This window comes from Euprymna scolopes, chromosome 19, assembly GCF_053919585.1.
Source record: "Euprymna scolopes isolate OS-2025 chromosome 19, ASM5391958v1, whole genome shotgun sequence".
Classification (NCBI taxonomy): domain Eukaryota; kingdom Metazoa; phylum Mollusca; class Cephalopoda; order Sepiida; family Sepiolidae; genus Euprymna; species Euprymna scolopes.
In genome coordinates, this window is record NC_136500.1 from 90,858,181 (window position 1) to 90,884,104 (window position 25,924).

At 33.9% G+C, this 25,924-nt stretch overlaps 1 protein-coding gene across 1 annotated transcript in view; it reads left to right on the forward strand.

Annotated features, from left to right (window-relative positions):
• The window catches only part of LOC145239829 (Golgi-associated PDZ and coiled-coil motif-containing protein-like), a 460,043-nt gene that overhangs the window by 329,494 nt on the left and 104,625 nt on the right, over nt 1–25,924 (forward strand). Inside the window, exon 3 of the mRNA XM_080103366.1 lies at nt 1,464–1,629. Coding sequence (XP_079959492.1) covers nt 1,464–1,629 — 166 coding nt within the window. The remainder of the gene's footprint in view (nt 1–1,463; nt 1,630–25,924) is intronic.

Consider the following 25,924-nt stretch of genomic DNA (forward strand, 5'->3'; position numbering starts at 1 on the left):
TCACATCTTTACATCATTCATAGATATTTATGCTGATAACATTACCATCTATGGCAGCACATCAAAGACCGTAAATGACCAAGTTCTCTCTGAATCTCTCTCCTCTGATCTTGAGCATGTGATACAATGGGGAAAGAGGTGGCTGGTTACTTTTAATGCATCTAAAACCAAGCTTCTATCTTTACATCAACACTCTGATCCCCACCTGGCATCAATTGAAATGAATGACTTGTCTTGAGGAGGCTTCATGTTTTGACAAGCTTCTGAGCTTGACGTTTACTCCTGATCTGGAATGGAACACATACATCAAATCCATTGCCAAGTTCGCTGGAAAAATGGTGGGATCCTCCTATAGCTTCAGTAGATATCTAACTGCTGATGCAATTCTCTACCTATATAAGAGCCAGGTACGTCCAAGGATGGAGTACTGTTGCCACATCTGAGCAGGAGCTGCTAGAAAGGACTTATCCTGCCTTGATAGAGTTCAAAATAGACTTGATAGCCTCGTAGGAGATGTCCTTTTCTCTTCCCTGCAACCTCTTTCGCACAGAAGAGATGTTGCGAGTTTGTCTTTACTTCATCATTATTTTCATGGCAAGTTCTCATCTGAGCTCCAATTTATGGTCCGCCTCACCGAATTATTCCATTTCGTTTTCACGAGAAGCACTCGCTAGCTGAAAACACTATCAATAATTGCCCCCACTCTTTATCTGTGCCTAAACCTAAACATAGATTCTATAAACAAAGTTCATTTCTTAGAACTGCACAGAACTGTCTTCTGTTTGTCTGCTTTCCAGCTGATTACAATGTGGTTGTCTTCAAGTCCAACATAAACAACTTCTTGATAAGCCGTTCCACTTAAGTTAATAAATTTACCAAATTTCCCTTACTAATGATTACTATATTGTCCAATTGACTACTGTACACTCTTTAACCTTTATCCTCGAATGATCTCTGGGCCTTGATAAGTGGTGATGCCTATGTAAAAGAAAAAAACTTTTCTCACTACACATCCTCGATCATGTTATATTTTGAATTCCCTCCTTCAAACTTCCCCATCTCTCTCTCTCTCTCTCTCTTTCTTTCTATCTCTTTATTAACTCGTTCAATATAATAGAAAAAGAGAAAGGTCATTAGCAGTTGGCTGATTTTTTGACCTATTATCAGTGTTGTTTTTGGAACACCTATCATTATGAATGAAAGAAAATAGATTTCTTACTGAGCCACTATGTACTAATTTTCTCCCTGGTGAACCCAAGTAAATACATAATACAGTAGTTTTATTTTTAGATAATTCGGTGGGGATCATATAAAATTCAATAATGTAAGGTTTGTAAGTGGATCTGAGCCGAACACGCACATATGCAGACAAAAATACCATTTTCATTTCGGTTGTACATTTCTATGCATAGCATCTCATTTTATCTTTTTTTTTTTTTTTTTTTTTTTTTTTTGTTCAACAGAATCCAGCAAATTCAATTGCTTGGCCGTGACATGAAAGGTGCTGAGCATGACAAACTTTGGAATCAGCTTGAAGCTGAAATACATCTTCATCGACACAAGACTGTCATACGTGCATGTAGAGGGCGCAGCAACATCAAAAAGAAACTTCCTGTACCGCCAGGGCATGTAAGTAATTATTAAACACAGTTATTTATATTTTTTTGACATGGTTATCTATGATTTTTTTTTATTTGACTATTTATATATCTATTTTTAATTCATATTTATAGTAATACGGTATATTGATGTGTTAATAAGAAGAAAAGGAAATTTCTACGTGAAGATTAGATTAAGCAGAGAGAGCGGAAATTTCCATCAGAAATTAAGTTAACATGTTCGAAGGTAATAATGTCACAGAAACTCTCCTATGAGGCATGTCAATAAGTTAGTTTTTGGTCTTATTTGTCGAGTAGAATAGATGTGTTTTCAGATATCTTCTCCCACTTTGCATATGGGGCCGAGGAGATTATATCATATTGTTGTGAAAATATTAAGAACAAATTTAAGAAAAGAAAAAGGAAAAATATTAAAATGCAAATTGTGTACTGTTGCTATTTTGTTGTCAACCCAACTTTGGCTCCTAATGAAGAGAAAGAGAGAAGCAGAAGTTCAACCGCTGTATTAAAGAAAAAGAAAGATATCAACTCTACAACCACTACTGACTCTATGCTACCATAAGCACTACGACTATGTGTCATGATCACAACACAATACAGCTGTCTGCTATGAGACATTACCACCAAGATATTTATTATGATCAGAGAACAAAGAATTCTTCACCAGTGCTACATACCCATCAATCTTTTTTGCTCTAATTTTAACTAACCCAACTTTATAATTCAGTGTATAATTTTTAAAATGATTTAAACTATAAAACGAAATGGAATAATTTCGTTATTTTTACTTTCAGTATTTAATAAAATCAGAAATAAAACTATTTTTCTGTCATTCACAAACCAAAAGTTATACTGTTTTTAAATAAGTTCATGGGTGATAATTCTTAGTAATTGGTTATTCCTCAGCATATGTACTGCTTCTTTAAGTCGTCTTACTCTCCACTATTCTTCTCTGTCTTTTACATTGTCCCATAATGGTAGATGGTTTCTCTTTTCCTTCCAGATATGGTCAGCTATACCTGACTTTTCAATCTCTCCACGTACAACGGCATTTTGATGTTCTTCTAACCGTACTTTAACAATTACTACGTAGACCTAGTATAGAATTTAATATTATATGGAAACCATTAATTATAAACAATAGATAATATACACAAGTAATAAGTAAACAATAGTAATATATAGAGAGAGTTATACGTATAAATATAGTAATAATTAGTAATATATAGTGATATTTACAACTAGAAATAAAAAGTAGGTTTAAGGATCCTAAAAGTCATACCAGAATTGTCCATAAGGACAGTGGTTAGAACATGGAAAAATCAATTGTAAAGAAAGTGATATTCTTCTGAAGGTTGACGGTTTAATCCTCAGTTTAGGTGACTGAAAATACAAGTGCGAATTGGCTGATGGAACAAAAGCATGCTACTCTTGTGAAGTAAATAAAAGGTTCCGCTCGAAATTCCATCCAAATTCCTAAATTCGACAAGACACACCTGAAGGAGGTCGGAGGTTACATCAACCGAAACGTTGTGAAAATCACACCAAGATGAGAACAGTAGTCCGATGAATCCAAATAATACGTATAACCAATCCTCATCCCCAAAATTCAGAAACGCGATAATTCTTATTTATATATTTTTATACATCAGAAATGTCAGTCACATAATCTGTTTGCTGACATCCTTTAGTTCAGCTCTTTTTGCTTGTTTAATGTTTTTCATTATTATTTCTTATGTGAGCTATTGATTGGTCGGTTATGATAAAGGAGTAGAGACAATGAGAGTTGAGAGGACATAGAGTTGATGGAAATTGATTTCGTGAATTTTCTAGAAAGCCCCTTTTGCTTCCAATCTCAATTTTATTGTCTTTGACTAATGGAGCCACGACTCCATTGAGTCGTGGCTCCATTAGTCAAAGACAATAAAAGAAAGGAGAGAAAGAAGCAAAAAAATAAAAGAACACCAATCAATACTTCCTGTCTGTCTTTTGCGCTTGTGAATATTGCAAGAATTATTAGTGATGATTTGAACTTTACTATTAGGACTTCTGATTGTGCAAGTAAAAATTCCTCCATCTTTCTTTATTCATGAGTTATAAAAAACATATTATCCCTTTGGTATTATATAACACAGTTCTTATTTTATGAAACCGTCCTTTTAACTATAATCAAAATGTAGTATATGTTCAGTCTCAGAAGGCTATCTTCTTAGGTATAACCTCCTCCTTGCAGAATCAGAGAAGAGATGGATTTATTGCCTATTGTGTTGCTTAAGGTGCTAATCCTACTACAAGGTGGAACAATAAAATTGTCACCCTAAAGAAAACAACACTACAGCTTTATTTTAAAACTTTTATTAAAAAAATCAATTCAGGTAACTTGATAATGTAGTAGAGCTGACATCTATTCAATGTAGCCTTCTAGAGTGCCTTCAGACTCAATTACCGCCTTGATATGTGTCCAGAACTGGGAGCATACCTTTTCCACAAGCACCAGTGGGAGCTCGGTGAATACCTGTTGGATAGCGATGATCAGGCTAGCTTTGGGGTTGTGGTAGGTCAAGTTGGTGATGTTCTCTATGTATGACCAAACAAAGTAGTCCAGCGGGTTCAAGTCAAGGGGTAAGGGTGGGGGAGCCAGTGAGAGAAGCGTACAAAGTCGTGGAACTCTTTCTGAAGTCAAGTCTGGATCTAACACTCTTCAGCACATTCAGGTACATTTTGGTGTTAACTTTTAAGCCGACTTCAAAGATGTGAGGTGGCACACAAAAGACCATAACTGTGGCCGGAAACTTTGTTTTCATCACCCTGTTATTCCTAGCAATCCAGCGATGCATTTTGAGGGTGCTGGCAATGATCCTATTGTTGTAACTTGGATCGTTATAGAGCATGATTTGTACATTAGCACATCTCCGATCTTTCTCACTGAATATTGTGTCACTTTCAGACATGATAGAAAGCTCCTATCGCTCTTGGGATTTGTATACAACTAGTAGATGATCTGCAAAAAAACTGGTTTTCATCAAACGGAAATGGAATCATGTCGTCTTTTTTAGGGTGCCAATTTTATCGTTCCACCTTGTATATAGGCATTTTCGTTCCCAGTTAGAGTACACCTCTCTGAGAACTAGATTATCTGCATTAAAACCCCGACGTTGTGTCTAAATTTGTCTTTATGAATAGGCTAATAAAAAGGTATAATTAATTGGCAAAAGTGAAGCATGTGTCGTCTATTTCATTAGAAATCGCTAACCACCAATGTCTTGGCCACTTAATTCATTCTAAATACAACACAAAGTAACACGTGCAAAGTGTGCAAACAATTTCAACAAATTAATTCAACATCTTCACTTTAGAGTGCAACAAATTAATCGATGCAGCAAGGATTCAGATGATTCCACCATCTTTTAATGCACATTTAAACATCATTTTATTTGCGAGCGGAGAAATCAAACAAATTTAATGTGGCAATCATTATTTTCATCTTTGACAACTTGTTTGCTTTTATTAATTTCATAGTGTTATTTATTTTCGACTTTTTTAATAACGAACAGATGAAAACTCGTGCAGTAAAAAAGATTATATTTTCTTTCTTTTTTTGAATTCTAGATTTAGCTATATAACAGTACTATAAAATTTTCCTATTTGCCTTGAGCTGAATGTGAAACAAAGTTGTGTGGGATAGACCATAAAACAAGTATGCTCAACATAACTTTATTCCTTTCGCCATTTATTTATGCTATTTAGCCTACTTCCTTTTTTTTTTGTACTAATGGATCACCATTTATCAAGACTCGAGGGCCATTTGAGGATAAGTATTACAAAGATTGTTTGGCTGGACGATGATGAGAGGATTGAAAACAGTATGTTTAATGGACAGAAACTTACTCAAAAGGACAACTTTCTGACAGGTATTTGTTTATATTAGACTTAAGAACGGCTAGGTGTTCAACTGAGCTTCAATCTATGGTCCCCCCTCGCCAAACTGTCACAAGAAACACTTGTCTAGCTGTACATACTATCAATAATTCCCCCCACTCTTTATCTGTGCCTAAACCTAAACGTAGATTCCATGAACAAAGCTTCTTTCTTAGAACTGCACGCCTGTGGAATTGTCTTCCGTTTTCCTGCTTTCCGGCTGACTACAATATGGTTGTGTTCAAGTCTAACGTAAATAAGTTCTTGATGAGCCGTTCTATATAAGTTATCAAATTTACCAAATTCTCATTACTAATGATTACTATATTGTCCAATTTCTACTGTACACTCTTTAACCCTTATCCTTGAGTGGCCTCTTGGCCTTGATAAGTGGTGATGCCTATGTAAAAAAAAAAAAAAAAAAAAATTGCTTTGTTGTATCTTGTTCCAGAGCTGAGATGTTCTAGTAAGAAAATTTGTTCATTTAAGCCCCATTTGTTTTTAGTAAAGACAGAGAGAGATAGAAAGGAAAGTTTCTTGCTGTAGGTGTAGCCAGACAAGATCTCACTCTAATATATAAACGGCGATATGTCCGTCTGTATGTCTGTTTTCATATTTTAAAGCTCTATCTCCTCTGAAACCAAAAGTCCTGGAGCAGCGGTAGGGGCCTCAAATTATTGAATTTTTTATGGACCATTCTTTTATGGGTCTTCAGCCGCTGAAAATAGATCTTAAAGGGTCAAAAATCGGTCAAAATTGAAAAAATCGTTAAACATTTTGTACATTTATCTTAGTTTATTTTTAATTTTTAACTGGTTTATATGCATGTCCCGTTGGTACAGTCATAACGTCACCAGTTTTGAATTCTACAGTTTCGGTTTCGATTCTAACTGATGGCACTTAAATAGTTTTTACTTTTACTTTTAAAATCACGACTCTATAATAATATATACGAAATCTGGACAAATTAAAATATCATATTTAAGCGTGTTTTACACCTGGCCCCCACCCCCAGTCTAATATATAAAAGGCTATATGTCTGTCCGTCTCCATATTTACAACCTCTATCTCTTCCGAAACTAAAAGTTGCAGAGCAGTGCAAGGTGTCTCAAATGATTGGATTTTTTATAGACCGTTCTTTTATTGATCTTTAGCCAGTTACAATAGTTTTTAAGGTGGCAAAAATGGATAAAAATTGGAAAAATCGTGATATATTTTGTACATTCATCTTAGTTTATTTTTAATCATCTTAGTTTATTTTTAATTTTATGCATGTTACGTCAGCACAGTGGTAACGTCAGCAGCTTTGAATGCTACAGTTTTACCTTCAGTTTTGATTCTAGCTGATGGCACCCAAATACTTTTTTATTTACTTTGGAAATCACGACTCTGTAATAATATATATGAAATCTGGACAAATTAAAATATCATATTTAAGTGTATTTTATGACCGGGCAAAGCCGGGTTCCCCCGCCCTCCTTGCTAGTATTTTATATTGGAGTTCAGGTGAGCATCTATCGTCCTCCACCAGATTGCGAAGTCGAATTTGTACTCAAGAAAATGTTCTTCAACCTGGACCACATGATATAGCCGGTTGAACAAGTAGTAGTTTCTTGTCAACCAAGAAAAAAAAAAAAAAACTCGAAACAACAAAAGCGTTTGTTGAAAAAATATTAATTTTTTTTTTTATTTCTCACTTCATGTTGTGTGCTTCAATTATTAGACAGGAGATGCGCTGATTTCACCAACAAACTTTGCTTTTTGACTGACTGGCTTCTCTTTCACCTTGCTTGTTTATATCGACCTGTTCTCTTGCAGGTGTTTAAACTGGGCAGCTGTGAGGTCAACTACTTGACCTATTTAACTCCGGCGATATCAATTTTGACAGGTTGACAGGTCTACCTCATCACTTGGTACTTTTAACTTGCAGACCGATAACTTGTAGTGTGTGTGTATGTGCAGTCTTAACACACGATACTTCATTGAAAACATTCATGCATGAGTAAAGTGTGTACGGTAACAAGCAAACAAGCAATATCATCAGAGTTTGAGTATTAATATATAGCAGTGGTTTTCAACCAGGTAGGTGGATCTACTTTACCTTAGGTGGGGGGGGGATTTCAGAGTTTCATAAGCAAAGGGGGAGAAGATGTAGGGGAAATTGGCACCACACGTTCGCAGACACAAACTGAACCCAAGGTACACAAAAGCACTGGGTGTGCATCGCTCACAACTACTAACAATGTTGAATATTCTCTCTGCCAGCATTTGTATTGCATGCTATTACGTTTGTATTAGTTATTGTTGCTAGTAGTGTTGAGGTGATTAATTGAAATGAAGAATCGAAAAAAATCGGAACTTTTTGGGGTATCAGAATCGGAAAAATTTTGCCTATTTTCCGATGCCAAAAGCTGTTGGGGATGCACCCCTATTACCAGGAATAATGAACTATTTCATGACGTCACTTCCAGGGAACGAAAAGCGGTTTAGGAGAGAGTCGGTGAGAGATACTCAGAGCGGATGGTCGTTCAAAACTAATTCTTCCGTGAGCAAAGATAGTGTTCAATAACTCTTTTATGCATTTTTGTTGCTACATATTTATTTAATTGTTACTGTATCTTTCTCGTCATTTATTCAACCACACCAAAACAAACGCTATTCTTTTAGATGTTTTTATTTGTTTTTTTTTTGTTTTTTTTTAAACTTAACTTTCCATGCTTATGCGTATTAATGATGAAATGGTAAATATTTATTGATTTTTAAACTTCCAGTAAAACTAAAATTTATAGATCACTCCCTCATATGCATTTTTTGTGGTTTGACAAAAATATATGCACATATTACATAGTTTTTACAGTAATCTGACCACTTAAAAAAAAACTTTATATTCAGAAATTTAAAAAGAATCCAAATTTGATAATGGTATTGAAATCGGGAAGTTGAAACAGAATCAGTAATTGTGTCGGAATCGGGAAAAATATTGGAATCCTCCAATCCCTAATTGTTAGTATGGATCCACATTTTGAGTCGGACGGTTTTTGAAAAGGAGGTGGGGGATATCATTCTGATACACGATGAAATGGTTCACTAAAAACGATTGAGAACCGCTAATATATTGAGTTTATTTTTTGCATTTACTATTCAATTTTTTTACGTTTTCTTTTGAGAACTATTTTAAAATCGTGCGTGCATGTTTGAGAATGTTTGTATACAAATTGCAAAAAGCCTTTCAGTCGATACTGATCCGAGAAATGTCATCTTCCAGATGCGGCTCATAACTGTTGACAAGATGTTACAATGTTTTGTTATTTGAACCAGAGAAAGAGAATTGCTGCAGCCATAAAAAAAATCTTAGCTCATCTCAAAAAGTATTGCTTGCAGGCAGATGGCACTTATCCTAATGGCTTTTTAGTGAAATTAAAAAACTCACCCTACTTATTGGCCAACATGACAAGATGAGTGGTCATACGCAGACAAATACATGGCTTCTTTGTTTTCATTCTTTTTAATTGAAGTTTAAATACGGTGAAAATTTCTGGTACTTTTTTTATACACGCAAAAGCATTTATCTTGTTTTTTTGCCTGAGGATGTTGTTATTTTGTCACCTTCCATACTTCATCTGTACATGAATGTTTTGGTTGTTCTGTCTTCTGGCATATCAACCCTTTTTGTGTTATTTTATACTGAATCTAATAATTTCGTAAAAAATGTTTATGCTTCAAGTTCTTTATATCTTTTAATATTTATTCATGATGTTTGGTTTGTTTTGTTTTACGGCATATCAACCCTCTTTTAGATTATTTAATGCTAAGGTTTCATGCCTTAATAGCAATACTTTATATCCTTAAACATTTATTCATTTTTTTTTTCATAGTTTACTTTACATATCAACCCTTTTAAGATTGTTTAATGCCGACTTCAGTAATTTTGGAACAAGTTTTATGGTTCAAGTCCTTTATATATTCAAATATTTATTCACGGTGTTTGGTTTGATAGTTTTATATAGGAAAATGGTTGCTTTTGTTTTGACTTTGCAGAACATGATTAAGTTTTACAAAGGAAAAGAAAAAATATAGCGTTAATATTTGGTGCAATATCTTCAGACAGCCTGATCTGGTAGCACCAGGTCATCTATGCATGAATGTTCTATATATTGTGTGATGTAAATAAAGAAGAAAGGAATAATGTAAATAATAAAAAAGAAAGAGGATAGAAAGAAAAGAATGGAAGAGCAAGAAAGTGAGGAGGAAGTGAGAATAAGAGAGCTTATGACGTCACAATATATTCTAGCTTTTAAAATTCTTAGACTTTGTAAAAATATAATTATCAACCAATATCAAAATTAATGAGTTATATATTTAACTATCGTGAATTCTGTTGTGTAAATTAAAACTTCTCTAAAGGTGTTAGTTTATTTGCAGCTTGTCTTGGTCACCAGTATGGACGGCTTGCTGACACATGTTCCCCTTACCTCCACCTGTATTGTTTAATCTAATACAGGGCATTAATTCGACAGCTGTTGATGAACCAATGATAGTTATTATGACGTAATTGTGAATGCTTATTTGATTTTGACGGTTGAGCTGATTCTGATACCCGAGTAATAATGATGTTGAGTGCTATCTAAACGCCCCACAATAATTTGTCTGTGTGATGGGACCGTTACCTACCCATTGATGGACTCTTCCAAATAGTATATTAATCAAGAAGCAAGTACTCTACCGATATCCGACTAACAAGTAACCCTAGCTTACGTCAACATTTTTCTCTGTATCTTTTTTTTTTTTTTTTTCTTTTACTCATGTTCACTGTTTACAAAGCATATCGCCACTTGGACGTAAGATGCTAATATTTGGGGCCATGTCTAGGAAAGACTAACAAGTTATTTGTTTATGTTGCATTTAAACATCTGCATATCAGTACAGCCAGGGAATCAGGCTGCAGGAAGGGAATTCCAAAGTCTAGCTGTTCGAGGGAAGAAACTATTCAGATAGAAAGCTTTCTGGCATTTAGGGACATCAACAGTGGAGGAGTGAAATCTTATTGCTAAGCGGGTTTGTCGGGGATATATATGTCGAGGGGGTACAAGTAAAACGAGTTTATCTGAACACATTCCATTAAAATATTTGTAAAACAGGCACAATGATGTAACATTGCGGCGATGGAACAGGCTGGAGCTTAGTTGATAAAGTGGGACCGATTAAATTGACAACTCTTTTTTGGACTTTATCTGAGAGGGAGAGACTAGTGGTAGATGCACCAACTCAAATGTGGCAACAATACTCCATGCATGGGCGAATGGTGGCCTTGTAAAGGTACAGGATACTCTCAGGCATGAGTAGTCTTCTAGCTTGATAGAGGGAACCCACCTTCTTTGTAGCAGCCTTTGCAGTATTCTCTATGTATTTGTTCCTGTTCATATTGCCTGCAAATGTTAGGCCAAGGAGTTTGAAGGAAGAATTCTCAGGTAGGGTGCTATTTGTGATGGATATTCCTGGTTCACTTTATCTTTAGACTTATACCCTGTTCCGAGTTGTCTTTTCCTGGTCCCAACTTGGGTCCATATTAGTCTAGCAAGGTTCTTCTATTTGCTCGTCGATTAACATTGCTCTTATAGATATATTAATCATGTGACCTGCGCACAAACATTTTTCTCGTTTCTTTTTTTTGGGGGGGGGGTGCAAGGAAAAAGAATTAAAAAAAAGAAGGAAAGGAAAGAGTAAAGAATAGAAAGGGAAGTAATAATCTTATAGAGATTTGTGGAAACCTCTAAGTATGCTACTTCAAATTTAAACATGGTAAACGGTTGAAAGTGTTATTTTAAGTTTAAGCGTGGCTCACCGATGGACAGTTTCTCTTATAGAGTTGATGGTCACATCTAAAAATGATATTTCAAATTTAAATATGACAGATCAACTGACGGACATATCTAAAATTAGGTCCATCATTCAGTCTGTGCGGTTACTGATAAAAATGTTATTTCAATCTGAGACATGATAGACTGACTAAAGCTCTAGAAATGTGAGAACATATCTATATAATTAAAACACCTACCCTTAATCAGGGCGCATTCCGAAATAGTACCAACACACTTAAATACATTGGATAACTTCCCCCCTCTCACACCCAATCCGCTCCTACCACTGACCCTAGAACTGGCATGCTCTCCCATTCTTCATGATACTAGCCCCCCACCACCACCACTGCTAGCAGACCCACTAACTCTAATCGCCACTTTGCTCACAACCAAACTACTATTTACATAAATCTACCCATAATTCCCATCAGGCCTCTTATACAAATTCTTGAAGATGTGTAAATGAGTACACAAAAAGTTAAAAGCTAAAAAATGAAGTTAAGAAAACTGCGGACACTTTGAGAAGAAAAAATGCTTGGACCATACATCCATATGTTCGACATATATACAAAAAAGATAATATGAAAAATTGAATAAAAGAAAAAGTATTACTAAACGGAAGGTTTATGTTGTCTTTAACAATGTCTGTTTAAATATATAAAACAGTAGATGTACGTATGTGTGTCTGTGTGTAAATATTTAACTGATAAACTCTTAAACTACCAATCACATAACACTGAAATTAACAAGAAATAGTAATCATACACTAAGGATAATTTATAATGAGTACAAACATTGTTTGAATAGATGAATTAAGCATACAAAAGTCGAATTTCTATTAGTTTGCACACGCATAAATTAATCATAGCTAAAAAAATGGTCTAATTTTATAACTTTCTTATCTATCTGTCCGGTTAACTCAGACTGTAGTGAACTCTGCTGGAATACTAAATGAGGGAACGCAGCTGGAGCACTAAATTAATTTAATATTCCCTTGACTCTTTCTCCTCATGAGAAAACCGGTTCAATCCGCCTTGGATGAATGCCACTGGCTTTCTTTCTTTCAGTCCTAGGACGTCATACCCTAAACACTTATCAATGTTTATGAGTAATTGTTATGCCTATATAAAAATCAGTAATGGCTGCTCTGCAATAAGTCAGGCCACGTGTCACCTCAGGGGCTTCTGAGAAAGTGGATGAATAACAAATGACTTCAAGTTGTATCATAGCTTGGGGGGTTTCTTGGATCCCTATAGATTTCTCACCGTTTTCTTCATGAACAAAAACTGCTCTATTTATTTATCTCTTCACGAGGGCAGGGTTCGAGTTTTACACAAGGTCAGTTTTTAATGTGAGGAAAACCCAGGTCCCCCAAAACGGGTCACTCTGAATTGAGACAAAATTTAAAAAATAGCCTCACTCTGGAAGGATTTCTCCTTTATTGACCGTGGGCAGAAAAGATGAAGCGTAGTACCAGACTATATGCTACATGTAATATGCTCTATACATCGTGTTTAGAAGAGCCACCAAATAGGAGGGATTTCCCTCGACCCATAACACTCTTCTTCAGAATCAATACGATTTTCTTTTGGTGTCCCTATTTATTTCCCTCCCTACGAGGGCAGAGTTAGACACACAGTCGGTTTTTAATGTGGGGGAAAATCCAGCTCCCTGAAAAGGGGCACTCTGGATAGGAACAAAAATTTTAAATGCCTCAGTCTGGAAGGATTTCTCCTCGCTGCTCGAGCACAGAAAAGGTGAAATGTAGTATCAGAACAGATACTACACTTTTTCTTAGCCAAACTTGAACAAGTTCTCGATGAGCCACTACTAACGATTACTATGACATTTTCCCATTGACTACTGTACACTCACCAACCCTTATCCTCAAGTGGCTTCCGGGCCTTGATAAGTGGTGACTCCTTTGTAAATGATAAAAAATAAATAAAAAAGGCTAAGATTTTTCCTTTAGCGTTCATTACAATAAAGTCCGTAATCTTATGTTTTCTTTTTGATCTTCGCTGTTCAGAAACTGTTTGTCGAACTACTATCTCAAATGTGTTAAACACGACATCTATTAATTTGTCCTCTGGAGTATTATTCTCGTCAACATCTGAATATCGTAAGAGATGAGCTATATCTAAGGATATTAGAGGCAATATACAGCATACTTACGTTGACACACCGGTTCCCGTCAAGTCATTGAAGTTAAGCAACGTTGAGCCTGGTTATTACTAAAATGGTTGACCAATTTTGGAATTCCAGGCGCTGTACGTTGGAGGACGTCAACATCTCCCTGCAAGAGTTGCAAAAACCTAACATCATCATCTCCCCTAACGGGGATATACATTCGACGGAAGACCGCTTGTAAATTTCATACTCCCATGAAACTTCCTCCTTTGGAGGAAGCCAGTTAAACCTGACCGACACATATTAGAGGCAAAATGAGGTAGGCGGTCTCTACAAATAAATTTGCTAAAACTTTGTGCTCCATACATTTGCAAGAAGCAATTTTTTTTTTTAAGTCAAACGAAAAAAAAAATCCTGATTAGATGCAATTACGTATAAGTAATTTTTGCTGTGAATTTTTAACACCAAAGGATTAAAAAAAAAATCCAAACATTACGGTTTATTAAAAACATTCATGTAGCACTCCACACGAATTTTTATGTCATGTCACACATGAGTGTTCATTAATTTAAAAATACACATTTCAGCAGATTTAATTACATAAAAACATCTAAGTTCATAATCAGCATACATCACATTTAAATATGTAAAAAAAAGAAAAAAGAAAGCATCTTCTATATATATAAAAGCGAAAATATGTGTATGTATGTTTGTTTGTATGTATGTATGTGTGTTTGTGTGTCTGCTAAAAAGTTTCGACAAACATGACGAAAATTCACAAACTCGGTATCAAATTTGAATTTGATGTGATGTTTTGAATATAATAAAGCCCCATCCTTCGCACGAAAAATATCGAAAAATTGGGCAAAAACGTTCATTTTTTTCACCCCGAAATCAACAATTTTCGACAGAGGGAGGGTCAACAAAAACGGTCCTCTCGTGATGATGACCGGTTCTACGCATGCGTCAGATGATGTCATGACCTGATTTACTTTAAAGAGTTGAAAAACTGACTAAATTTCATGTACGTCACGTTAGGTCAGTTGGTTAGCGTGTTGGTTATTTAAACGTTTTGGGTTCGAATCGTGATGTGAGATGTCTTCTTTTTTTTTTTTTTTTCGATTTTTTAAATTTAAATATTGAACCAGTGTTATTTAAGCCATTTTTCACGTAACGTTCGTTTTTCTGTTTTTTTTTTTTTTTACTTCGCTTATCCACCCCCGACCACACACCCAACAACACCTGGGTACCCACCGATTTTTTAAATTTTAATATCGAAACAGGCTTATTTAAGATATTTTTCACATGTTCGTTTTTGTGTTTTCTTTTTTGTTTTTTCGATTTTTACATTTAGCATCGTTCGTTTGCCTTATGTTAGTTTTTTTGTGTGTTTTTTTTCGATGTTTTGATTACCCCTCCCCCCCCGCTTAAGTTTTAACGTTGTTTTCTTTTTTACTTTGCTTATAACAAACAAACCTGGTCATTGACTTCTACGTCGTTGTCGTAACGCTCTACGACTTCCGTGTGCGCACCTGTCAATTTGGTTCTTACTTAAATAAATTCAAACATTTTTCAGTAACTCATTCTGGCTGGCCGATTTTATTTTCAAACTTCGCCTCAGGGCTTCCGGTTCGCCCCCCCTCCCCCCGGTTTCTTTTTTATTTAACAGCACACACACCTCCAAACGCCTCCGCTAGTAATATATAAAATAAAGGTAGTTTGTTTCTGAATTTTTAAGGTAAGAATTACTAATTTGTATTATTTGGATTATTCGAACTATTGTTCTCATCCTTAGTGTTATTATTACAATATTTTGACCAATGTAAGCTCCGAGTTTCTTCAGGTATATCACTAAGTATGTCAGAATTCTTGTAGGAATTTTTGACACCCCTAACATGAAACTGCGAATAAAATATAAAAAACTCATAATTTCTTTTAAAAGTGGGTTGTTTATTTTCTTTATGGATTATATTTCCAAAATAAACTATTAAAGTTGTATAAAAAGTAATAGAAGTATTACTTTTTTTATTTTTTTAAAAACAGTAATGAAATTAATTGAATTTTACAAGTTCAGTATTTTTCAATTTTTAAACTTTAAAAATCTATCAAAATTTTTCTATTGATTCTATTTTTATGATATTTTCAAGGTCAATATAAAATTTTATGCTCTTTCCAATAAACCGAATATAATATTTTAGACAAACGTTTTTTTTTATTCACGCCCCCTCCCCATTTTGAAATGTCTATTAAAAAGTAAATAATTAATTTACTCACCAAAGGTTTATATATCACAAATTGAATATAAAAGATCAATAAATAATATATTCGAATTTAAAACAAAAAAAGAAGTGTTTTTTAGAAATTTACCTGTAAAGTTCGAAGTTTAAAACCTTTTTTTTTTAACCACGTTGTTTGTTTGTTTGTTTTTGTTTTTTGTTTTTAATGGAACCTTGGTCCTTGCTCCTTTAATTGAAAAAAAAATTAGGGTTTGAATTACATTTTTTTACTAGTTATAAGCTTGGAAAGACAGGGGGTCGTTTAATTCACGCCCCTCCCCCCACCCATTTTGAAATGTCTATTAAAAAGTAAATAATTAATTTACTCACCAAAGGTTTATATATCACAAATTGAAGATAAAAGATCAATAAATAATATGTTCAAATTTAAATCAAAGAAAGAAGTGTTTTTTAGAAATTTACCTGTAAAGTCCGAAGTTTAAAACCTTTTTTGTTTTAAATTACGTTTTTTTTTTTTAATAAAACCTTGGTCCTTGCTCCTTGAATTGAAAAAAAAATAGGGTTTGAATGACATTTTTCGAGTAGTTATAAGTTTTGAAAGACAGGGGGTGGAATTATTCAATATTTTTCACGATGTTTCTGACACACCTAGTATATCACATTTCCTCTTAATTGCTTCTTAGAGGTGTAAGTGAAGACAAAGCTTTGAAACAGCTGCTTGAATGCAGTCAGCTCACCAGTCAAAGAAAACAACTTTCTCTTCTTCATCGCTATGTTTTACTTGTTTGTACACATAGTGTTAAAATCTTTTTGATGACTAGAGGGTATGACTTCCAAAATTTAGACGATCTTATTTATAACTACGCGTTAGGACAATCAACCAATGAGAAGCCGCCGACCTCATTATAAAAGTATCGAATTTTGGATTCAAGTCAGTTTGCTGCCAGTCTCCATCTTGATATGACTGGATCTACTGCCACCGTCTTTGTTCTAGACATTTGCTCAACATTCGTGAATGCATTGATTCTTCGCTGATTGGATTTACTATCGCCATATTTGTTCAACAGAATGGCTCAACATTTAACACATAGCTTTAGTTCTGCTTTTTAATTTTTGATGGAATTTTCTGATCCATCTTTACTCTAGTCTATGTGGAAAATACAGTTTGTACATTGTTTTTTGCACACCTGTATCTAATGTTCTGACATGCAGTATGTAGGTAGTCACCTTCCACACTCATAATAAAAAAAAAACAATGATGAAGCAATAGTAAATTAACTGGTGTCGCCAAGCATACAACTTTTAGCCCATTTTAAAATGAATTATTCTAAAATCAAATTCTGTCGTCTTAAACAGTTTTTAAAACTCACTTTTTATATTGTTTTTATTCCTTGTAATTTTACTACACACCTAATTGCTACAATTTGAAATGAATAATTGCTTCAAAAATGATATTCGTTTTACTTATGCAAAGAATACAGGGCGACCCAAAAAAACAAAAGCTAAATGGAGGCCATCTAGAACATATGCTGTAGAATGGAGAAAAAAGGCCAAAGATCCTAATGTTTTGATGTGATGTTTTGAATATAATAAACTAATTATGACCAAAGTTTCATTTCATTTGGACAAAACACTAAGAAACGGAGCCTAAGTAGAGTTGGGCCCCGTTTTTAGGGAGTCACCCTGTATGTAGTTGATAATTATGCATACGATATTTATTTTTAAAACATTTACATTTTAAAATTAAACTCCATTAAATGCATTAAAAGTTCGCCTCATTTGTTTAAAAAATATTTGATCAAATTTATTTTACACCCAGAAGAAAATTTATTATATTTTTACAAGTTTCAATTAATAAAGGATTTATTTGTTTTAAAGGTATTTAGCTGGCAATAATAATTATTTTTATATAAAAAATAATAAGACAAATTTTATCTTGATATCATTAAACTCATGTACACTTATTTTTTTTAAGAGAAATAAAAAAAATCCTTAAAAAAGCATAAAGGTAACTAATATTTAAAGCTCTCAAGGGATTTCATTTTTTTTGCAATTAAATTTCTATTTTTTTAGTATTATTTTCTACTGAAAGTTAGCTGCCATATTTTTTTTATTATTCGTTAACTTTGAGTGTTATCTTGTTGTAAAGGTGATTATTGAATTTTGATGAAGTCGTCCTTGAAATTATGAAGGAATGTAAAGCAATTTATGTCACCTAAAAATCGATATTTTTTGCACTAAAATAAAACTTTATATTATCATTAATTTATCTATAAATATAAAAGCAAAAATGTGTGTATGTATGTTTGTATGTGTGTCCGCTAAAACTTTCGACAGACACAGCGAAAATTCACAAACTCTGTATCATATTGAAGCCCAATCCTTCGCTCGAAAAATTGGCCAAAAACGTTCATTTTTTCACCCCGAAATCGACAATTTTCGACAGAGGGGGGGGTCAACAAAAACGGTCCTCTCGTGACGACGACCGGTTCTACACATGCGTCAGATGATGTCATGACCTGATTTACTTTAAATAGTTGAAAAACTGACTAAATTTCATGTAAGTCGCGTTAGGTCAGTTGGATAGGGTGTTGGTTCATTATTTAAAAGTTTTGGGTTCGAATCGTGATGTGAGATGTCTTTTCTTTTTTTTTTTCGATTTTTTAAATTTAAATATTGAACCAGTGTTATTTAAGCCATTTTTCACGTAACGTTCGTTTTTCTGTTTTTTTTTTTTTTTTACTTCGCTTATCCACTCCCAACCACACACCCCAAAACACCCAGGTACCCACCGATTTTTTAAATTTTAATATCGAAACAGGCTTATTTAAGCCATTTTTCGCGTGTTTGTTTTTCTGTTTTCTTTTTTGTTTTTTCGATTTTTACATTTAACATCGTTCGTTTGCCTTATGTTAGTTTTTTTTGTGTGTTTTTTTCGATGTTTTGATTCCCCCCCCCGCTTAAGTTTTAACGTTCGCTTTTTACTTCGCTTATAACAAACACACCTGGTCATTGATCTCATTTGCTGAATAGCTATTGCTTACGTCGTCGTCGTAACGCTCTACGACTTCTGTGCGCTCACCTGTCAATTTGGTTCTTACTTAAATAAATTCAAACATCTTTCAGTAACTCATTCTGGCTGGCCGATTTTATTTTCAAACTTCGCCTCAGGTCTTCGGGTTCGATCCTACCAACTTCCCCCCCCCCCGGTTTCTTTTTTATTTAACAGCACACGCACCTCCAAACACCCGGGCAATGCCGGGTACCCCCGCTAGTTAATTAATAAATACTGAAAATGTCATTAAAATCAGATAATTCTCTAGCTTTTGGTGAATTTTATTCAATCGGAAATATTCATGTTTTAGTTAAAAAACAAATTATTTTCACTTTCACTGTCCGTCCCTAAAATAATCTCCAAATATGGTACACTTTAAAATATATAATCACTGGTAAATATTCAACAAAATTAAAATATCTTCAAATTTAACAGCCCGAAATGTTTGATTTCTGAAAAAGGGTTTGAATTTGATTTTGAGAATGTCTATTGATTTCATTGAGAACAATAAATGACCACACGAACATTTTGAAACCCATTTCTCATAGTTAGAAAATTATGGTGGGGATAAAAAAACAAGGATATATTGTAGAATTGTAATGCCGGTTCTGGCTTCAGATAGTGTATTTTGGTGATAGTAGCGTTTTTGAAAAGTGCCAAAAATAGCGCAAACAATTAACATACATGTAGTTAAAATGGCAAATGAAAAGCATGGATAAAAACATAAATGTTACGAATGGGTCACCAGTTAGTAAGAGCTAACTTAACAATGGGAATTTTTGAATGAAAATGAGAAAAACATGAATAAATGAACAAAATATATTTACATCAACGATGTAACAGAAATGAAAAATATACTTTGAAAGACCAAAGTTTGTTGAGAAGTTTTAAAGTTCTTGAATAAGAACTAGGCACAAGCATCAGAAAGTTTGTTTCAAAGTTCCACGTTATATATATATGTGTGTGTGTGTGTGTGTGTGTGTGTGTGTTTTGATATTTTCTGGAAAGCTGAGTTCACTGGAGAAATAGCAGTCATCTTAATGAAATTTCCACGTGGCACATTCCAATCTTCTAGGATGGGCGTTGTTGGTGTTGAGAGTTAAGACATGTCCGTTTGCATCTCCTCCTCTTTTCACCAAGCTACTGTTTTAGAGGCGTTGTTGAATTTCACATAGCATTGTTACTCTTTAAGTTTTAAACGATTTTTATTGTTTGGAAAATATTTTGAGTTCACACACTCCTGTAGACACTGACTTGCTCTTCTTGAAGTGATAAAGAGAACGAATTTCAAGGAAACAGAAAAAGATAAAGGGTAGCAATTAAAGACATATGGTTTTAGCATTGGGTCAAATCGCGGCTTCAAAAATCGGACACCAAAATGCCAAAAACGAAGTGAAAAGGAAATAAAAGAAGAAAGAGTCGAATGAACAAAGAAAAGAGAGATAGCTTATTATGCTTGTTCGTCTCGCACATCGATTTCTAGTCTACCACAGAATCTCAATGCCAATTTATATATCTATAAAAGTGAACGTATCTGTCTGTGTGTGTGTCTGTCTGTGTACATTTCCATACGCAATAACTCTGTCAATTTTTAGTCTACAGACTCGCAATTTGACATACAGGGTACTGAGATTTGGAAAAATCTATGTGATCAGTTTTCGGCCAGAAATTTGGCTGTTAAGTGGTCAAAGGTCAACCATTTGACGTTTGAGAACTCTACCAAACTCCTCCGACAATTTTGGGTCTAAACACTTGAAATTTTAGATATAGCTTCCTTGGACATGGATCTAACTTAATAACTTGATTAGAGCCCTGAACAATAAATGTTAAGGGGTCATAATAGGCGTCAAATTTTAAAAAATTTACCTTTTTTTTTCTTTTTTTTTTCTCTTTTTTGCTCAGCATACACCTCACACCCGGGCAACGCCGAGCACCCATGCTAGTGTATCTATAAAAGTGACAATACCTGTCTGTCTGTGTGTGTCTGTGTACATTTCCCTACACAATAACTCTGTCAATTTTCAGTCTACAGACTCGAAATTTGATATATAGGGTACTGAGATTTGGGAAAATCTTTGTGATCGGTTTTCGGCCAGAAATTTGGCTGTTAAGTGGTCAAAGTTCAACGATTTGATCTTATAGAACTCTACCAAACTCCTCCTCCAATTCTGGGTATAAACAATTGGAATTTTGGATATGTCCTTAGACATGGATCTAACTTAATAACTTGATTTGAGCCAAAACCAATAAATGTTAAGGGGTCATAATAGGGGTCAAAGTTTTAAAAAAATTTACCTTTGCGGTCTACCAAATTATTCAGACAATTTCTGGGCTGAACATTTGAAATTTTACAAAAGGTATTCAGAGATAGGGCAAGCTTTTTAATCGGTTTGGGTGGAAATTTTGAGCTACCAATATATAAATGTATGTATGTATGTTTGCATGTCTGCCTAAAACTTTTGACAGAGGCAACAGATTTTCACAAGATCAGTATCGTTTTGAAGCTCAACCCTACAGACAACAAATACTGAAAAATTAGCTAAAAATATTAATTTCTTCACCCACAAGGGCGCATTTTTCTACAGGTAGGGGGTCGCTTTTTTCGCCGATATTTTCGAAAGTCATCCCCTCTTTTCAATTGTCTAGCCTTAATATAAACCTATGTCACTTCTAGTTTGGCAGTGGTCGTAACAGCAAAGACGTCACGTTTTTTTTTCTCCTGCGGTACGGGTTCGAGCCTGCCTTCCTACTACCACTTTTTTTTTTTTTTTTTGCTCAGCACACACCTCCAAACACCCAGGCAACGTCGGGCACCCATGCTAGTTAATTCATATTCTCACTAATTTCCCCTGGTTACAATGTATGAGACAAGTTAGTGTTGTGCATTGGACAAGAATTTAAAGTAGTAGTAGTAAGACTGGAATTAACATACTTGTATAAGGCTGTTTTTTTTTTTACAAAGGAGTCAACACTTATCAAGGCCCGAAAGCCATTCAAGGATAAGGGTTAATGAATGTAAGGTGCTAGTGCAGTAATCGTTATCAGTGTGGATTGGGTATAATTTGGATTATTTAAAGGGACAGCTCAACAAGAACTTGTTTACATTAGACTTGAAGGCTACCATATTGTAATCAGTCAGGAAGCAGGCTAGTGGAACAATTTCACAGATGGGCAGTTCTAGGAAAGAAACTTTTGTTCATCGAATCTTCATTTAGATTTAGACACAGATAGAGAATGAGGCAAATTGTTGATAGTGGTTGTAGCTAGACGAGGCTGTACTTGCATGTCAGGATCTAGAGAGACGACTGATGTAGACAACCTATGCGTCTGTACTAAATGAGTTTCTTTATATAAAAACCAGTTATGTACGAGTCCCATTCACTGAGTGAGTACTGACTAATGAAAACAGTTGAACACTGCTGCTGTACAAACATCAAATATATTCCTCAGGATTGTTATAGTTTTAAAAACATAAAACGTTAGTAATATGACGTATGAGAAATTAAATAAAACGTAAAAAGTACATTACCTTATTCCATTTGTCTTAGAGATTTCTTGAAGAACCTTAAGATTTCAAAGAATCCGGCTTGAGAAATATTGAACAGTAGTATTTCAACCTTTTTTTTGTGGTGAAAAAATTGTTTTCTAATTGTTGAAAATGAAAAACAAACACATAAAAAAAGGTTTTCCTTCTGCCACTGCTTTTTATAATTATTTTTTTTTTTTATCTATTAATGGAGATTTTGTATCTGTCTGTCTAAATTCAAAACTATACTATTACTATCTGTTAATGCCCAGTTCATTTTTCTATACTGTTTCAAATTAATGTACAGGGTGAAATGATAAAATTGTCGCCATAGAAAAGATAACATGATTCCATTTCCGTTTTTTTTTTTTTGTTGCAGATCATCTACTAGTTGGCCAGTTGTGTGCAAATCCCAAGAGTGATAGGAGCCTTCTATTATGTCTGAAAGTGACACAATGTTCAACGAGCAAGATTGGAGATACGCCACTGTACGACCCATGCTCTCTACCGATCCAAGTTATGACAATAGGACCATTGCCAGCACCCTCAAAATGAAAAGCTGGATGATTCAATGTTTGAGGGCACAGCTCAATGAAGTTTCTGGCCACGGTTATGGTCTGTAGTGTGGTTTCAAGTGAGAGTCACATCATGTCACCTCACATCTTCAAAATCAGCTTGATAGTCAACACCTAAGTGTACCTGGATGTTCTAAAGAGTGTGGTGATCCCCTGGTGCAATCAGGTGGCCGCTGGCAGACCCTCAGTGTGGCAGCAGGACTTGGTGCCAGCCCGCAAGTGAAAATAGACTTAGGCTTGCCTTCAAAAGAAGTACTACGACTTTGTACCTTTCTGGTACTGTTCCTCTCCTTTCCTGAACTGAACCAGTTGGACTACTTTGTTTGGTCATACGTCGAGAACATCACCAACATAACCTCCCACAACACCAAAGCCAGCCTTATCGCTGCTATCTGCCGAGTATTCGCCAAGCTCTTGCTAGTACTTGTAGAAAAGGCATGCTCCCGGGTGTGAGGTGTATGTTGAGCAAAAAAAAAAAAAAAAAAGAAAAAAAAAAAGAAAAAAAAGGTCAATTTTTTAAAATTTGACCCCTATTATGACCCCTTAACATTTATTGTTTAGGGCTCTTATCAAGTTATTAAGTTAGATCCATGTCCAAGGAAGCTATATCTAAAAGTTCAAGTGTTTAGACCCATATTTTGGACCCATATGAAGGTGGTGATTGAGGCTGAAGGCGGCTACATTGAATAGATATCAACTCTACTACATAATCAGGTTACTTAAATTGATTTTTTTTTTCAATAGAAGTTTTAAAATAAAGCTGAAGTGTTGGTTTCTTTAAAGCAAGAAATTCATCATTCCACTCTGTAGCAAAAAATTTGACTAGATGGCGCTAGTGTTATGTAATTCACTTATATTTTATTCATCTCGCATTCACCAGGTCCTGGATATGACCTTAAGTTATATCCGATGGTGAGGCCCCAGCTAGAGGGCTTTGGGGGGTGTGGAGCCACTCTTTAATTGCCCGTGCTCCCAGGTCCACTCTGACACGGAGTGGTAGTACTTGTTAGGGTCCCAACTATAGGTTAAATAGAAACCGACTTGGAAAAAAAAATATTCCATTAAAAACATTTTTTTCAAAATCACTGAATTCGGCATTAAATAACCTGAAAAGGGTTGATATGCAGTAAAACAAAAGCAACCAACTCATTCACCATCTTTATTTCTTATTTAATTCACAAGTTTCATTTATTCATCTACGCTTTTTTAATTTAGAATATGAGCTGAAATCTGTCTAAAATTATACAAGGAAAAAAATGTACTAAAAATAGAAAAAACCAGCTGTCTTGTATTTCTAGAGATAGTTTCCTTAATCTTATTGTGTCGACAAACATGAAAAAAAAAAATGGATGGCACCTGCTCAATATTGTTGGCTGAAAAAAAAATCACAATAAGGACTTCATTAAAAACATCTGTCAGCAATTGAACATTTTTATTATTTATTTTTGAACTTTATTTTATAAAACTGAATTTTATAAAAGTTTATGTAATTCTATCCATAAAATTTTTAATTGATGATACATTTTCTTTTTATCAACAGCTTATAATTCTGCTTGTAATTTTATACACACTATAACAAAAATATTATTACTGCTTATATGTACAGTAAGTTATGAAAATGTATTTATAGCAAGTAAGCTACACAGAAAGTTTTTTGCTTGACGATACCCTACGGAGATGAAATGCGGAAATCTCTGTGTAGCTTAATTGCTATAAATATATTTTCATAACTTGCTATATAGGCATACTCACATATTGAGTACTGTTGAAGTAAATACTGAATATCGATGCATAAAATGTTAACTCATTATAAAATTTTATGTGGATACATGAAATAATAATTATATATATATATATATATATATATATATATATATATATATATATATATATATATATATATATGATTACTTCATTTAATCACATAAATTAATATACGAAAGTATAAATTTATGCGTAAACTTTAAGTATTTACTTCAACAGTGCTCAATCCATAGGTAGAGCTAGGTAGTAAGTTATAAAATATATATAGCAATTAAGCTACACAAAATATTCCGCATTTCATCCACGCTAGGATTCATCAGCCTGATAAATCCTAGCGTGGATTCTTACTATATATATATATATATATATATATATATATATATATATATATATATATTAGTGTTGGGACGATTAATCAGAATTGGAAAAATTAGAAAATTTGGGGGTATCGATATCAAAAAAATTGATGCCTGTTTTCTGATGCCAAAACGATTCTTTTAATTGTCTTTTTTTATTTTATTTTGTTCAAACCAAAATCTTCCATTCCTCGTAATAATGATAAAATAATAAGGTAATGGTGTAGATTTGCCTTCCTTTGTTTACAAAGCCATTTGACGGAAGTGACGTCAGACATATTTTTATCTACGGATGGCCAAAACCGTATAGAATGAACCTTTTTTTTTAATAAGTTTTATTCAAACAGTCTTTATTTGAACTTAATGGACCGTTTTTTTTGTTTTGTTTTGTATTTAATAACTGTTTTATTCTTTTTATCAAATAAAAATAGAACTTTTATAATGACATATATATTATGGGCTGTTTTTCAAACATCGAAATTTTAAAATTAAAGTTAGTTTTATTAAAAAAAAAAAAAAAGACGAGGTGTTTTTTTTTTCAATTAAATTATAAACTTTATTTGAACTTTTCAACAAACTTTTACAGACATAAAAAATAGACTTTATATATATTTTATAATAATTTTTTAAAAATATATTTAACGAAAAGTTTTTTTTATAATTTCATTGTTGAATAAAATTTCAAAGTGATAAATGGTGTAAAAAAAAATCTCGAAAAGGAAAAAACACCTCGTCTTTTTATTTATTTATTTTTTTAAATAAAGCTTTAATTTTAAAATTTCTATGTTTGAAAAACAGCCCATAATATATATTTCATTATAAAAGTTCTATTTTTGTTTGATAAAAAGAATAAAACAGTTAATAAATACAAAAAACAAAGAAAAAC